The following is a 15,656-nucleotide window of genomic DNA, read 5'->3' on the forward strand; positions in this document are numbered from 1 at the left end:
TGCGGGATGCTACGGGAGGGCGTATTTGTGTTTGTGTTTGTATTTACATCTGTATTTATATCTGTACCAGGGATGGCTTTCTCTTTCCAAGCTGCTTTTTCCTTCAACTCCAACACGTTCAAACAAGAGACCACCTGTCCAAATCCACCCATCACTCCCATCTCATCTCCTATCTCATATCTCATCTCTCATCTCATCTCATCTCTCATCTCATCTTTCATCTCAGCTCATCTCTCATCTCATCTCTCATCTCATACCGTTCTCAACATGGCGTCCCCAAGTGAGAAACTCTTTGTGCGCAAAATCGAGCAGAATGCCCGCTTGATCCCCACCAACATCTTCGCGCGCGTCCCGCTCGACGACTGGGAGACGAACGGCTACCGCTCCATCACCTGGAAGCAGTACAACGACGGCATCAACAAGATCGCGCACTGGCTGGACGAGACGCTCGGCAAGTCGGTGGACAACGACACGGTGTCGTACTTTGGCGCCAACGACATCCGCTATGCCTTCATCTTTGCTGCGCTGAACAAGACCAACCGCAAGGTACGCTTGCTTACCCGCCTTTTTTCTTCTTCTTCTTTTTCTTCAGACAGTAACTCACTTTTGCATTTGGGGAAACACACCGACTGACCGACGTGTGGTGGTGGGGGAAAACAGCTGCTCACCCCTGACGGCCGCCTCATGAAGGGCGCGCTGCACGGCCTCTTGTCCGCATCCGACTGCAAGGCGTGGCTGTACACCGAGGACGAGATTGCCGCCCAAACCCCCTTCGGCCTGGAAGAGACCGGCATCGCGCTGCACGCCTTCCCGTCCCTGGAATGGTGTCTCGAAGCCGAAGACACCCCGGCCTACCCGTACACCAAGACCTACGAGGAGCACAAGCTGGAGGAGATCCTCATCATCCACACCTCCGGCACGACCGGCCCGCCCAAGCCCATCTACATGAACAACGGCTTCTGGGCGGCGGCCTGCGCGTCGCCGCAGCTGGCCAAGCGGAACTGGCCGAGGGGGATCTGCACCGAGGAGCTGTACGGCAGGAGTCTGATATTGGCCTGCCCGATGCGCTGGAACTCGGGGCTGATCCTGACCAACGCCTTTGGCGTGTTTGCAAACACCTGCTGCGTGCTGCCCCCGGCCGACGCCGTGGGCCTGCCGCCCGCCATGTTCGACCGGCTCACCAAGCTCAACCACGTCGAGGGGCTGGTGGCGACGCCCTTCACCGTCGTCGAGCTCTTCAACGACGCCACGACCCGCCCGACGCTCCAGGCCCTCGAGTTCGTCACCTACCTCGGCGCGCGGCTGGACAAGGTCGTCGGCGACGCGCTGGTGCAGCACACGCGCCTCGGGTCCGTCATCGGCGCCACCGAGACCGGCGGGCGGTTCTCGTTCCTGCCGCGCGACAAGAGGTTCTGGCACACGTACGACTTCATCCCGGAGGCGCACGTCCGGCTCGTCCCGATCGACAAGTCGGGCCTGCCGACGAACGCGGCCGAGGGGGGCGACGTGCACCGCATGTTCATCGACCGGCCCGAGGGGGACATCAGGGAGTACATGTGCGCGTTCTGGAACGTGAGGATGTTCGAGGGCGTCGACACCATCGACACCAAGGAGCTGTGGCGGCCGGTGGACTGCGACGGGGAGGTGCGGTGGGAGTTCTTCGCGCGGGCCGACGACTCGGTCAAGCTGTTTGGCGGGGTGTCCTTCGACGCGGCCGAGTTCGAGACGCCGATCGCGAGGCACCCCGGCGTCCGGCACGTGTTTGTCGGGGGCGCCGGCCGGCCGGCGCCGTTTGTGATCCTGGACATGTACGAGGAGGCGGTGCGCGGGCGGGACAGAGGGGACGTCGCGAGGGGGATTTGGGAGACGGTCGTCGAGCCGCTGAACCGCCAGGTCGTCAAGGAGATCCGCATCCCCGCGGAGACGGTCATGGTGGCGGCGGAGGGGCGGCCGTTGCCTCTGAGTCTCAAGCAGCTGGTGCTGCGGACGCGGGCCGAGGAGGAGTACAAGGCGGAGATTGAGGCAGCGTACGGGAGGTTGAACGAGGAGGGGCAGGACAGTCGGGAGAAGTTTGCCGAGTTTATGAAGTAGACGGGATGGGTGGATAGATGGTCTGCCACGTCTGTAGCTGAATTCTGTACCTGTCTGCTGCTTGCTTGCTCGTATGAAAAGTAGCTGAGTTTACAATCTTGGTATGTACATACTAGTCCTGTTGCAACGCTCCAATCGACGCTATTTACATAGTTGCAGTATATACATAAAATCCAACCCGCTAAACATCAATGTCTTCCAGGTCCTTATTCGACCAAACCCCCGGCACACGACTGGTATCCAACGGCCTTCTCTCGTACCCAAGCGCCAAGATGCCGCGGTCGTTCGTGATCCGGTGCTTCTCGAGCCAGTCGTAGATCGGGCCCCAGTCTTTGCACTGCCGCTGGTAGCCCCAGCCCGTCCCCTCGTGCTCGCCCCGCCACTCGACCGTCAGGTCCGGGTTGCACATGATGGTCTGCCGCACGTAGTCCCAGCAGTGGTTGAGGTGCTCGAGCTGCCAGCCGACGCCGAAGAGGGGTTGCGTCTTGTCGCCGGTGCGGTTGTAGTAGAGGTCGTAAAAGGCGTGTTTGGTCGAGTACTGTGGGGGTTTTTTAGGCTTTGTTTTTCTCTCGGTTGATTGAGGTGGAGGAGGGTGCATAGGTTATGTTTTGATCTCCGGAAAAGACTTACAAGACAGTGTAGTTGGTGGGCGATGCCAGTCCAGCCTGACGCGCCGCGTGGAGAGGACATGTTCAGGCCTGGCATTTCGGGGAGGCCGGTTCTGTTGACCATGACGAGGCCTCTGCCCACTGCATTTTCAATAAAAAAAGAATTCAAGTCAGCCATCCAACCCGCAGCTAAAGCCCAAAATCTAACAAGTCACTTACACGGCATGAGGTGGCCCCAAGCCTTCAACTCGTCCTCGTCCGGCGGACGTGTGTAGTCATCGCTAGCCTCGAGGATCTTGGTGACGGGGACTATATGAGACAGTTTAGCAAACAAAACACAGTCGATCAACAATACCCCAGCAGCCCCGAGACGATTTGACCACTCACTCTCGGGCGCAATCCAGTGCGGGTGTTTGTCCGGCACACAAGGCCTCGCCGAGCTGTCGCGTGTGACGAGCAGCAGCAGCAAAGCCGACAGCGAGATGAGATTCGACAGCGACAGCAGAAACGTCGGGCCAAGCCTCCGCAGCCCAAAACCGGGCCTCGACGTGGGAGCCGGCGGCTCGTTTTCGGATTGGATCAGCCTGGCATCCTCCTGGCTGGAGCCTCTCGAGGGCACGTATGCGTCTTCCTCGCCGTCGGAGTGTCGTTTTGATCCCATCTGTACCGGTTTTTTCTTTCTTTTTTTCCTGGTTTTTTTTTTTTTTTTTGCCTGGGCAGAATAGGGTGGAAACAGGAAAAAGAAAACTGCTTGGAAGCGTTCTCGTTCTCGTTCTCGTCGTCCCCCTCTGCGTGGGAACCCTTTCACACGCAGAAAGGCCCTACCGACCGGCATATGACTGTCTCCTCATGGGTCCATGAATTGTGTGTCTCTAGGTCGGCCAGGGTCGACTATCGCCGGGCGTAGCACCTGTACTGCGTTCCATTTACCGGGTTCTTTACAACATACCTAGTGTGTACATTGTACTGTACGGATCCCTGTACTACCTAGGTGCCTTGAGAGGAACCCCGGACCGCCTTAGGTACGTACCTTACAAATACTTAGTCAGGTGAGCTGCATCGTGCGTGCACATCGATATTTCCGCTCTAGGCAGGTGCACATCCATGATCCTGCCTTGGGTCGCTTATGGGTGGGTAAGGTAGCTACGGATGCATCGTACCGGTGCCTGTACCTGTCCAGTGGAATGCTTCTCGAAGCGGTAAGAAACGAGTCAAAACACAAGACAAGACACAACCGGACCCCCCTCCGTGGCGTTAAAAGGGGGGGGGCAAAATAAGCTTTGCAAGGATCCCTCCCCCACTCCCCCTTGTCTACATAGTACGATGTAGTCTAACTTGCCGGAACTCTTGTTTGTCCGAAAACTATCCGAACCAAAACACACCCATCCCCCTGGTCTGGTTACAAAACACTAGTTCAGCAAGGCTTCCTCACCCCCTAGGAACGTCTAAAACTACCTAACTTGCAGCCTCATGCTAGCGCGAGGAACAGAAGGGCCAAGACACATCCGAGACCGAATCTTTAATTAAACTACCACTGGACTGTCAACCCTGTGGCCTCCTTTACCAATCAATCCGTATCTACGGACACATCCGCATCATCTACGGACACATCCACATCTACGGACACATCCACATCTACGGACATATCCACATCTACGGATTACATCCGCACTACAATCTTCTCCCCCGACAGCTTCTTGTCCCGAATCAGCTCCATCCCCGCCATCACCGCCTCGAACCCGCCGTCCAGCACCCTGAGGGGGTGGTTCTTGAGCTTCCCCTCGGCGACCAGCTTCCTCGCCACGTCCCAGAGCCTCACCCCGAACTCCTTGAGGTCTTGGTCCGGCCCACTCCCGTACGGCGCGGGCCACGTACACCCCTCGCCAAACACCCTGGGCCCGACGGTGAAGTCGCACTTGACGACCTTGCGCGTGGCCGCGTGCTCCTGCCACGGGTCCAGCGAGACGTATTTGCCGCCCGCCCGTCCGATGGCCGCGAAGCAGAGGACGGTCGACTCGACGCTGGTGATGCAGTCGAGGGCGTATTTCAGGTTGTTTTTCGTGTAGGATTTCTGTGACGTTGTGTGGGTGTTTGTTAGTGGGATGGGGGTCTTGTTTTCCTCTCCATGTGGATAAATATGTGGATATATGGCAACTGCCGGCGGGGGAGCGATAGAAGGTAAACGACAAGAAAAAAGAAAAAAAAAAGAGAAACAAGGGGGGGGGGACTCACAATCTTCTGCGCACACTCCTTATCATGCCTGTCAAAGACCTCCTCGGCACCGTTACTCCTCGCCAAGGCAAAGTTCTTGGGCGAGCACACGGCAATAGGAATCAACCCAGACCTGGAACCCCCCCGGCTGGTCAGCAAGCAAGCAAGCACATCTCAAGCGCATCTCAAACGGGCAAATCCCCCCCCTGTGTCAAGACTCACATCTTCAAGAGCTGGATGGCAATTGTCGCCGTGGCCGTACTCCCGCCGTACACCAGCACATGCGCGCCCTTGTCGACCGGCTGGTCCGGCAGCGGCAGACCCAGCAGCTTCAGCGCCAGGCCGGCGGTGCATAGACCCACGGGCAGGCTCGCGGCGGCCTCGTAGCTCCACGCGTCAGGGATCTTCATCCACATCCGGCCGCGAGTCACGTTGTAGGCCGCGAACGCCCCACGCTCCGGGCTCTCCCTGAAGAGCTCGTTCTGCGCCCCGCACACGCGGTCGCCAATCTGCACGTCGGTCACGTCTGCGCCGGTGGCGACGACCTCGCCCGCGAAGTCCGCGCCAAGGATGGCGTGGGGGAGGGCGAACGGCCCGCGCATCTTGGTGTCGCTGGGGTTGACGCCGACGGCGTGCACACGCACGAGGACCTGGTCCGGCGGCACTGAGGGGAAGGGGCAGTCCGGGCGGATGATGACGTTGTCGTGGTCATCGACAACCAGGCCCGGTTGGGTGGCGGGTGGTGTGAACGGGCTAGCGGTCATTTTTGTTTTCCGTTTATTTCTTTTTCTTTTTCTTTTTCTTCTTCGTTTCTGGCCAGGAATGAGTAGTAAGGAGAATGGGGGAGAAGAAGACAAGTACTGAAGGTGGTTAGGCAGGAGACTGACGACGAGTCACACGCAAGAATGTGGTAATAAATGTGACCCTCTATTTATATGAAGCGGAGGCGGTGAGGGCCAGTCAGTATCCAAGGTGGTGGTAGTTGGTTATGCACACGCTTTTGCCTCGATGGGATGGTCTGTCGACGACTCGTATGCATTTAACATGTAACAGCCACCCCATCCGAGTCATTCGTTCAACGTAGCAGTGTGTTCCTTCCTGTGCGTTTATACCCCTCGAACTTATTGTATATTAAACCGGTCCCATCGCTAGGTACCGAGTCCTATCATACGCAACCAACCTCATCATCAGCCGTCACGAGACACCGGGAAAAAAGCAACCTCGCAGTCAAACTGTTCACTTTTGGTCGTTTGTTTCACCATGGGCCTCTCCAAGAAACCCTCCAAGGCAATCCTCTGCCTGCACGGCGGCGGGGCCTCCCCCGACATCTTCCGCTTCCAAACCTCGTCCCTGAACGCCGCCCTGGGCCACGAGTACGAGCTTTTCTACGCGTCCGCACCGCACCTCGCCACGCCGGGGCCCGACGTCCTCCCCTTCTTCGCGGGCATGGACCCGTTCTACAGCTGGTTCAGGCCCGTGCATGACGACCCTGCCTCGGAGGTGGCCGTCTTCAACGAGGCGGTGCACAAGGGCGTCGAGAACTACACAAAGAACAGGCCCGGCGTCAAGATCGTCGGGGTGCTGGGCTTCTCCCAGGGCGCGGTGGCGTCGACGGTGCTCCTGTGGCAGCGGCAGGTCGGGCGGGTGACGTGGCTCCCCGACGTCAAGTTCGGGGTCCTGCTCTGCCCCGGGTACAGTGCCGTCGCCACTGGGTACATGCGGGAGGTCTGCGAGCAGGAGGACCGCGGCGGCGAGGAGGGGATCGTGATCCAGCTGCCGACGCTGCACCTGCACGGGCGTCAGGACGTCGTGAACCTGCCGCAGTCGAGGAGGATGTACGCGACTCATTACAAGGGCGCCAAGTTGGTGGAGTTTGACGGCGAGCATGAAGTTCCCAGGAGGGTCGGGGATATCAAGAAGATTGTCGAGTATGTGCTGGGGATCCCTGTGTAGAGAGACGAGAGCGGGGGGTGGAGTTGGGATGGGATGGGAGCTTGTGTGGGATCGTCTGCTTTTGGTGTTGTTGCGATGTGCATGCATGTGGATTCTCTGATAGTCGGTCCACTGACTGATGCAACGTCTTTTTATTGCATATGTCAGTCAAGTGTAGCATAGTTAAATTCATGTTCAATGTCTAAAGAATTAACCCATGTTGCAACTTCTATTGCATAGTGTACAGGGAAACCTTTTGAAAGCCCCTGCCTACAGTACATGGTAGGCCTACAGCGTCTGTTTCAGTTCAGGGACATGGCGGATGAAAGACACGAGAATGGGATTTCGGATTAATTCTACTGTTGAACGCCAGCAGAGCAAAAGCTGTAAAACACCGTTTTGGGAACGATATCTAAGCTCTACTCTACCTCGAATTCCATTAGAATTATTCAATTTAGGTTTAACCTAGGGGCGTGACTTTGCTAAGCAAGCTCCAAAGACTTAATCTTTCTCTGCATCCTTGACATCGACAACCCGGGAAACACACCAAACTTCTGCGTCCAAACCTCACTGTCCGTCTATCCCAATCCAATTTGTTCACCACCGCCAGAATGTCCTTCAACCTCCCGCCCCCGGCCTCACCGGCAACCTCCGGCCTCGACTTCGCCGACAAGCCCTACGACGTCTCTCGCATCGACCCTCTAGCCCGCTTCCACGAGAATGTAGCCCAAGTCCGGCGCTGGATCGAGGACAACCTCTCCGTACGTCATCCTCACCACCCACTTCCACCCACTCGACAGCGTCGACTAATCAACCAGCCAACCCTAGAACTTCTCCCACCTGAACGAAATCATCGTCCTCCGGCTCGGCTCCGACACACTCCCCCACCAGCCCCTCACCATCGACGCAACGACCGCGCCGCCCGTCCTCTCCACCGCCGTCCCCTCTACCGCCCACAGGTCCATAACCATCCTGCCAGAGTACATCCTCGACGCCGTCGAGGGGCGCATGCACAGCCAGCACGCCTTCGCGAAGCGCGCCACGCCGCCCACCCTCGGCGCCATACCCTCCTGTTTCGCGCCCGCCGGCGTCCCGGGGCCTTGCACGGCTGCCGAGGACCCCGAGACGCTGCCGAAGCCGACGGAGGACGTGGCACAGCTGAAGAGCGATCTGGCGAAATGGGGGTATGCCATCTGCGCGAATGCGCTGAGCGCCGAGCAGGTGCAGATCATCCGGACCGCGGTAGAGGAGCAGGCCGAGGCGGAGAGGCTGGTCGGGGTAGGACACTTGGATACCGCGCACAAGAAGGCGGGGGATCAGCCGAATCAGCGGGTTTGGTCAGTGTTGCGCGCGGGCGTCCTCCCTTTGTGTTTCTGAGCGGTTGCTGATGTGAAGCCACTACGGAAACAACAGGAACCTCCCCAACAAAGGCGACGAGTTCCTCGACCTGCTCAACCACCCGCTCATCGACGCCGTCATGCCGTGGTTCCTGGGCGGCAACTTCAGCCTCTTCACCATGTCGGCCAACATCGCGCGGCCCGGCACGTCGGGCATCTACATGCACCGCGACCAGATGGTCATGTCGCCGGACACGACGGCCCACGCGTACGTGCTCAACGCCATGTGGTATCTGACCGACGTGTCCGAGGAGAAGGGCGCCACCCGGGTGTATCCGGGGAGTCATGTGATGAACGTGTTGCCGGCTGATATGAATCACGTCGTAAGTGTGCCATCATTCTTTTTCTACTTTGTTGGTTGTTTGTTTTTTTTGTGTTTCTTCATCGAGCAAACCTGGGAGAGCCAGGAAGCGGAATAAGATATACTAACCACCAACAAAAAAAAAAAAGGGCACATCAATCCCCGCCGCAGCACCGGCAGGCTCCTGTCTGCTCCTCGACAGCAGGACCTGGCACTCGACGGGCGTCAACACGACCGACGAGCCGCGGCCGGTGATCCTGCAGTCGTTTTGCCGCTTCTTTGTCCGGCAGATCGAGAACTACCAGGCCATCCTGAGCGACGAGGTCAAGGCCAAGCTGTCGGAGCGCCAGCGGGCGCTGTTGGGTTTGCCGAGCATGAAGCCCGGTGGCAAGGGACAGGGGTTTGCGTCATACAACTGGCCGGGCACGCAGGTTGGGAGGATGAGGGCCGCTGTCGGGAAGGAATAGATAGCTTTGTGGGTGATTTGACGTTAGTCGAGTAGTCAGACAGTGAACCTGATGATCCGTACAATTCCTCTAAACCTATGAACAACCACCGTGTCGTGCATATGCTTGCCCAAGGACGCGACAACAAACACTGAATCCATGACAACAACAAGTCATGATAGATACACAGCACCATCACATCTACCCGACATGAGTATTCCTCAGCATCTCCTTCCCGGGAATGGTCCCCTCCGGAACCCCATGCTCCTTGGCCCACGCTTGCCAATCCGGCCTGGCAAACAACTTGTCCCACTCGACGATTGCATCCTGGTTCAAAAAGTCCGCGTGGCCGTGCTCGTCCAGCAACGTCGCTATTCGCCATCATCAGCCAGTGTCTTTCAACCCCTACAACACAGCGGTTTCCAGAGAACATACCGTAAAGAGGGTGCGGGGCAACTGCAAGACAGGGGGAAAAGTCAGCATATTTTGTTCATGGTCTGTGATCGTCTGTGTGATGCCTTACCCTGCCCGAGACTATCCTTCCCAGCCAGAACAATCTGGTTGCTCTTGGCCCAGTCCATGACGCGGTCCCAGTTCGCGCACGTGTGCCGCGCCCCGTCCCAGTTGACAATGGGCGCGACCTCGTTGACCACCCAGTGCAGGGACAGCGGGGACATGTCTGGGTGGCATTTGAGAGCGTCCATGAGGCGGTGGAGGCAGTGGTCTCGTCTTGGTTAGCGTGTTGTCTATCGAAAAGAAGAGAGAAAGGAGGAAGTGAGTGAGGGGGTGAGGGGGTGAGTAAGTGAGGCAGTGAGCGTGGGAGAGAGAGAGAGACAACGGTCAAAAAAAGGGGAATGAAACATACGCAAATGACTGTTGTGCGACTTCTCCTCCGCCTCAGTCATGTTGTGGTAGTAATGGTCCCTATGCAGGCCATTATACAGATATTTCTACCATTCCCTCATCAGCAAACCATTACAGGAACCGTATGTAATGATCACTTACAACGCAGTGCAGGTTGTGCCCAACCCACACACTCCCATAACTGCACACCGTCAGCATCTGAATCGTCATCATCATCATCATACAAGCCCGCCAGGGTTGCAACACCAACGTACTATTCACCAACATCGTCGTCCAGCCAGATGGACCCCTCCTCAATGCCCAGCCTGCGGATCTCGGCGGTTGGGACGCGGTTGCGGAATGCTTTTTATTTTTTATTTCTGTCAGTGGGATCATCTCAACCATGCGAGCTTCAGATGCTTAGTACTTGACAAAAGCGTATTCCAGTTTTGATCCAGCTCCGGTCGCGGAGCGCCCAGGTACGGGTGGTGTTCGTCCGGCTCCTTGTGGTCGGCGGGAACCTCCTTATATTGCAGCACATCCTGCTCAATGTCAATATCCTATTCACCCGATATGAAAACAACAACAACATCAACGGAATGATCCACGCAAAACCAACTCACCCAAGCGTGATACCGATCGGGCGCCGCGACGACCGGACACACGCCCTTGTAGTAAACCTCTCGCGCGGCGACGAGGACGAGGATCGTGTAGACAAGTTGCGCGAGCACGGCGAGCACGGCGTAGGTGTACCGACTCCTGGACTTGCGGGCGGGCGGGCGAGGTTGGAGGCCGTCCGATGTCAGGGGGTACTGCTCCGGCTCGCCGTCGCTGGCGCAGTCGGGGCTGTTGGAGGAGAGGGAGGCGTACTGGTCTGTGTAGAGCATGGTGTCTTGCCGCCGGCTGCTGGTGTTTTGCGAGCTGTTGTGAGAGTGCTGAGTGACTAGATGGGTAACTCACTATTGGACCCCGGACAAGGATGGTGAGTTGAGAATTGGGGGGGGGGTTGTTAGTGGGTGAGAGGGCTGATCACCGACAAACACAACAGCTAGCTGAGAGGAGGCGATTAAGCAGGATGTGATTAACGGGCTGTGTCTAGATTGCATAACCAATTAATCACTAACGGGGTAAACATAGCAGTTGGAATAGGGTGTGCTCATCACTGCGGCATGGCAATGCCGGATGCTACCATGGCTACGTCGTGCAGTTCTTGGCAGCTACAGGGTCCATCCAAGGTGGGGGGTGGTTTTGCTTTGACCTAGCAGAAATGCCATCTCATAAACGATGTACGGTCAGTCCTTGGCATCGACGAGGGATAATAATACGACGGAATATCTCGGCTATCACTTGCAGATCCGCATCCCAGGGGCCTGGGAGGGGGGGGGGGCGTGTTTGTGCATGACACGCGAAAAGCTTAATTCTAATGAATATTCTAGGCCTCACCCGTCCCATCTAAAGTTTAACCTTTCCACCGAGGCGCTTTTCCATATTGTCCACTCCTCACCGTATGATGTATTTCGGATCCCACAATCCTAACCCCCCACACACACACACGCTCCTTACGCCGCCGTCCACCCCCCGTCAACACACCAGACCTGCCCGGTAACGTGCCCCGCATCTTCCCCGTCCGCCAGGAACGCAACCACCCCCGCGACCTCCCTCGGTTCCGCCAGCCTCGCCTGCGGGATCCTTGCCCTCAACCCAGCTGTCGCTGCCTCGCCCAGCGCTTCCACCATCGGCACGGCCGTCGGACCGGGGGCTACTGCGTTGACGCGAATCCCGTGCTTGGCGTACTCGACCGCGGCGGTCTTGGCCATGGCGATCACGGCGCCCTTGGAGATGGAGTAGGGGGCCGAGTGCGGCGTGCCGACCAGCCCTGCTATGGACGCCGTGAGGACGATGGAACCCCCCGTGGGCTGCTCGGTCATGAAGCGCAGCGCGAGCTGGAGGATCAGGAAGGCGCCGTGGATGTTGTAGCGGAAGACCTCCTCGGCATCGGCAGCCGTCACGTCCAGGAGCGGGCAGCGCGGCCCGCCCATGCCCGTGTTGTTGATCAGGATGTCCAGCCGGCCGTGCGTCGAGCGGACGTAGGCCTCCAGGTCGCGGATGCTGTCTTCGGACGCGGCGTCGAGGTGTCGCGGGATGACGCTGGCGCCGAGCTCGGCCGCCAGCGCCTCGTGGCCGGCCTTGTCGGCGGCGATGACGGTCGCGCCTTCGGAGGCCAGGCGCCGGACGATGGCGGCGCCGCTGCCCGATGCGCAGGAGGTTACGAGGGCGATTTTGGACGTGAAGCGGGCCATTTCTGTCTTGTTGAAATGGTCTATGAATCGCACCGCTGTGTGATTGTCGATGTGTTTGGTCGTTGGGGAGACGAAATGGGTAACTACTGGCTAGACTATGGTGAGAAGCTGGAGAAGAATTGCAGACCTTTGGACCTGTGAGGAGTGTGCTGTAAGTAGGTCGTAAAAGAAGAGGGGAGGAGAGACGGGACCGGTACTGTAGCAAGGCCGTTTATATAATTGGATTTGATACCACGGCCATGCTGTGCCCCGACTCGCGGTAACATAGGTTTACAGAGTAAGAAGCCAGCATACCTACTTTCAGACAATCAAAACTAGGTAGTTTACTTCCCCTCTATCAATTTCACTACCCTGTGGCATTCAAATATCACAACAATGTCTGCCATTTATAAACAATTTTCTTTTCTCAGCATACCTCACGGTAGAAAGAAATGGCTAGCAAACAAAATAAAAGCAGGATAGGCAGACATGATACAACATCATGAACTTGAGATAAGACAACAAAGACAAGATACGTAGAGGCAATCCAAAAAGGTATTACATATAGATCTAGATATCTATTTAAAAGTCAAGGATGGAGGATGGAACTCATGGTCACAGTATTGTCAAGGAAATAAAGCGTGTACAGGGAGGTTGTTCCAAATATATCCAAGGTTATCTTAGTCACCTGTTCGTTATCTGACACGGCGTGGCTGGGGGAAGCGCTGAGACTGCTGTGGCTGGAGTGTGGCTAAGGAAGCAAGGGTGGCTGATGAGTCTATCACGTGACCCGAGGCACAAGTCTGCCAGCAAAGGCTTAGCACGCCAGCAAAGCTCTGCTGCTGTTTTTCTTCCTTGTTTGCCTATACATTTTCGCAAATACGCAGTAAAGTTAGTTGCGTGCCGAGCAACCTAGAATTCGCCGTTGTAACGCTATCCAAGTCATGTAAAAGTAGCAATGCATTAGTAAAACAACTCCTTTATACCTGTAAGTTAATGTATTATGTCCCGGTTTAATCCACTTTCACAAAGTATGTTATATTACAGAAATGTTGAAACCCGTTTTGTCGATAGGCAGCGAAAAAGAGGAAGCTGCAACTAAATCTAGTGACTATCATATAGGAGAGCAACAAGCTGCACTGGGGTAACATCAAAAAGTTGGCAGTAATCAATTTAAGTTCACAGATGTGTTAGGAATAGCTTTGTTTCCAAGTGTCAGCATGTTGGAGTTGTCTGAAAGCGAGTAAGTTGACTCACGAATACTAATCACCTGCCTTGACTCGCGGTCGAAAGACGTACACACCACCCACCCGCTGTCCACTACTCATCATCCCCCGGCAACCGGATCTCATGCCCGGTCCCCTCGGTCAAAAACGGATTCAAGCAAGCCCCAAGCGCCGCAACAGCCGCACACCCCCAAAACACCAACCCTGTCAGGTTGTGCGACGTGCCGTAGCCCAGCAACGCGCCCGCCAGCGCCGTGCTCCCCGCCCGCGTCGCCATCGACGAGAAGAAGGCGATGCTGTGTGTCCTGGCGAGTGCAGACGGGTGCGGGCACGCCGCGTTGATCAGGACGGTCTGGGACGGGGACACGGTGCTGGTCAGCAGCGCGGTGAGCACCTGCATCGGCGCTATCACGGCCCAGATTGCGACTCCGGTTTTGCCGGATGGTGGGGGGCTGCTGGAGGGGACAAGGGCTGCGAAGGGGTACGCGTAGTAGAGGAGCGGGTAGGCGAGGTAGAAGATCCGCCAGACTTGCAGGGGTCCGAGGCTCTGGGACAGGCGTGGGTAGAGGATCATCTGGAGGGGGATGGACAAGATGCCTGTGATTTTGGTAGATTTTGGTCAGCCGAGTCTCCAAAGAAAAGAAGAGAGAGAGAAAAAAAAGGAGAAAAAAAAGAAGGCTGCAGGGTGTACGCACCGTACATGACCGAGTACACAGCCAGAGGCAACGGCGTGAAGCCTGCCCCTCCTCCAAAGAAGAACGGAAGCACCCGCTGCGCCTCCTCTTCCCTGGTGGAGACGGGCGTCACGAGGAGGTTCGGGAAAGCGACGCTGGCGGTCCCGAGGTGCGCCTCGTAGATGAAGGCCGCGAGGAGGACCAGCACCATGTTCTTGGTGAAGATGCGGGCGGTGGGGAGCCTGGCGACGGATTTGGGTTTCGGCGGGGGTGACGGCGGCTCTGGCTCGTCGAGGAAGGCCATCTCCTCGGTTGCGTCGAGAGGGGCGTACTGTGCTTCTTCTCTGCCGGTGCGGCGGCCGCGGCGGAGCCACTGGAGCCGGGAGAGGATGTAGCTTGACAGGGCGATGCCAGGGTCGTACCTGTGGCGGACGAGCTTGGAGGTCTGAATCATGGTCAACAACATCGCCATGGGAGTGGGTGTGGGTGGGTGGGTAGTAAGGTAGGGATGGTGGAGGGAGGGAGTATGCAGGCATATACACACCTCTTCAAGGAATAAAACCGCCGTCACCAACACCACCAGCAGGAAGCTGGCGTTGAGAAGGGCGGGCAGGGCATACGGGTACCGGGTCAGCAACCCGCTGCCGCCGTGGGCCTTGGGCGTCAGCTCGACCGTGCCGGCGGCGACGAGGGCGCTGAGGATGATGGCGAAGCTGGTGCTGATGTTGAGGAGGACGAAGGCTCTCGCTTGGAATCTGGATTTTTGTCAGGCTACTGAGGGGAAGATGTGTGTGTGTTTAACCAAGGGACTCGAGTCCACAGACTTACTTCTTTTCTTGCACAACCTCGGCCGTCATAGTCCGCACCATGGCAACAGTCCCGTTGGTTAGGCCCTCGATGAAGCGCAGCACGAGGGCCTGTTTGAAGTTGGCGACGAAGCCGAACAGAGAGCACGCGACAACTATACCATCCAACATCAGTCAGCACCACCTCTCTACAGACACACAGAGACAAGCACACACACACACACACACACACACACACACACACACACCATCTAAGCAGGAATGACTTACAAGACCCCAGCAAACTCAAAACAACAACAACCTTCCTCCCGCCCCTGGGCGAATCCGCGACGCTCCCGAGAAACACGCTCGCGAGACACTGCGCGACGGTGTAGGCGGCCTGCAGCAGCGTGGTCTGCTGGACGACGGCGGCGCTGGGGAGTGACGGGTCCAGCGACTGCAGCTGGAAGTAGACATAGGAGGAGATGGAGACCTTGACGATGGGCTCGCAGAAGCGGACGAGGAAGAGGATGACCAGCTGGTCCTTTCGCGGGAGGGAGGCCCAGGTCACTTTGGGTTCATCCGCCATCTTCTTCATGCTTGGTTTCGGGGCTCTGTCTTGCCGTGCGTGGGTGCTGTGTGTGCTTGACGCCGTGAACAGTATATAGGTGGTGTGTAGACGAAGCGTGACGGACGGCGAGTTGTTCTGTTAGCTGCATCTACCACCAAGCCTCGCCAGGCGATTTCCGATAAGTGACTGACTGATTCAAGAGATGAATATTCCCGCCATACTCGTAAAGGTCATACCGCTCACAAGGGGGCCAAAGGTAGCCAGCCAGCTGCCATTCATCAAAGGCACACCC

The 15,656-nt window shown here is 57.2% G+C and overlaps 8 protein-coding genes across 8 annotated transcripts; 3 read left to right on the plus strand and 5 right to left on the minus strand.

Moving 5' to 3' along the window:
* Positions 1–6: 6 nt before the first annotated feature.
* Positions 7–2,091, plus strand: CH63R_14275 (Ochratoxin a non-ribosomal peptide synthetase; the record flags this gene model as incomplete). Its single annotated transcript, XM_018309249.1, has 2 exons — positions 7–546; positions 661–2,091. 2 exons carry the CDS (start codon positions 7–9, stop codon positions 2,089–2,091), a joined length of 1,971 nt encoding a protein of 656 aa, XP_018151567.1.
* Positions 2,092–2,272: 181 nt separating this feature from the next.
* Positions 2,273–3,534, minus strand: CH63R_14276 (uncharacterized protein; the record flags this gene model as incomplete). The annotated part of the gene is made up of 4 exons (XM_018309250.1): positions 2,273–2,629; positions 2,722–2,840; positions 2,919–3,008; positions 3,087–3,534. The coding sequence occupies 4 exons, from the start codon at positions 3,532–3,534 to the stop codon at positions 2,273–2,275; spliced, it is 1,014 nt and encodes a 337-aa protein (XP_018151568.1).
* An 825-nt stretch (positions 3,535–4,359) lies between these two features.
* On the minus strand, positions 4,360–5,674 carry CH63R_14277 (Alcohol dehydrogenase GroES-like domain-containing protein; the record flags this gene model as incomplete). The annotated part of the gene is made up of 3 exons (XM_018309251.1): positions 4,360–4,770; positions 4,932–5,043; positions 5,133–5,674. The coding sequence occupies 3 exons, from the start codon at positions 5,672–5,674 to the stop codon at positions 4,360–4,362; spliced, it is 1,065 nt and encodes a 354-aa protein (XP_018151569.1).
* A 496-nt stretch (positions 5,675–6,170) lies between these two features.
* CH63R_14278 (Oxidoreductase) lies at positions 6,171–6,863 on the plus strand (the record flags this gene model as incomplete). The annotated part of the gene is made up of 1 exon (XM_018309252.1): positions 6,171–6,863. The coding sequence occupies one exon, from the start codon at positions 6,171–6,173 to the stop codon at positions 6,861–6,863; it is 693 nt and encodes a 230-aa protein (XP_018151570.1).
* A 590-nt stretch (positions 6,864–7,453) lies between these two features.
* Positions 7,454–9,007, plus strand: CH63R_14279 (Phytanoyl-CoA dioxygenase; the record flags this gene model as incomplete). The annotated part of the gene is made up of 4 exons (XM_018309253.1): positions 7,454–7,603; positions 7,671–8,179; positions 8,256–8,562; positions 8,690–9,007. 4 exons carry the CDS (start codon positions 7,454–7,456, stop codon positions 9,005–9,007), a joined length of 1,284 nt encoding a protein of 427 aa, XP_018151571.1.
* A 180-nt stretch (positions 9,008–9,187) lies between these two features.
* On the minus strand, positions 9,188–10,716 carry CH63R_14280 (Tat pathway signal sequence; the record flags this gene model as incomplete). The annotated part of the gene is made up of 7 exons (XM_018309254.1): positions 9,188–9,357; positions 9,510–9,710; positions 9,852–9,936; positions 9,992–10,031; positions 10,105–10,192; positions 10,257–10,389; positions 10,453–10,716. The coding sequence occupies 7 exons, from the start codon at positions 10,714–10,716 to the stop codon at positions 9,188–9,190; spliced, it is 981 nt and encodes a 326-aa protein (XP_018151572.1).
* A 672-nt stretch (positions 10,717–11,388) lies between these two features.
* On the minus strand, positions 11,389–12,129 carry CH63R_14281 (Short chain dehydrogenase; the record flags this gene model as incomplete). Its single annotated transcript, XM_018309255.1, has 1 exon — positions 11,389–12,129. The coding sequence occupies one exon, from the start codon at positions 12,127–12,129 to the stop codon at positions 11,389–11,391; it is 741 nt and encodes a 246-aa protein (XP_018151573.1).
* Positions 12,130–13,456: 1,327 nt separating this feature from the next.
* Positions 13,457–15,391, minus strand: CH63R_14282 (Major facilitator superfamily transporter; the record flags this gene model as incomplete). Its single annotated transcript, XM_018309256.1, has 4 exons — positions 13,457–13,931; positions 14,035–14,763; positions 14,837–14,969; positions 15,085–15,391. The coding sequence occupies 4 exons, from the start codon at positions 15,389–15,391 to the stop codon at positions 13,457–13,459; spliced, it is 1,644 nt and encodes a 547-aa protein (XP_018151574.1).
* Positions 15,392–15,656: the final 265 nt, after the last annotated feature.

Source organism: Colletotrichum higginsianum, chromosome 10, assembly GCF_001672515.1.
Source record: "Colletotrichum higginsianum IMI 349063 chromosome 10, whole genome shotgun sequence".
Lineage (NCBI taxonomy): Eukaryota > Fungi > Ascomycota > Sordariomycetes > Glomerellales > Glomerellaceae > Colletotrichum > Colletotrichum higginsianum.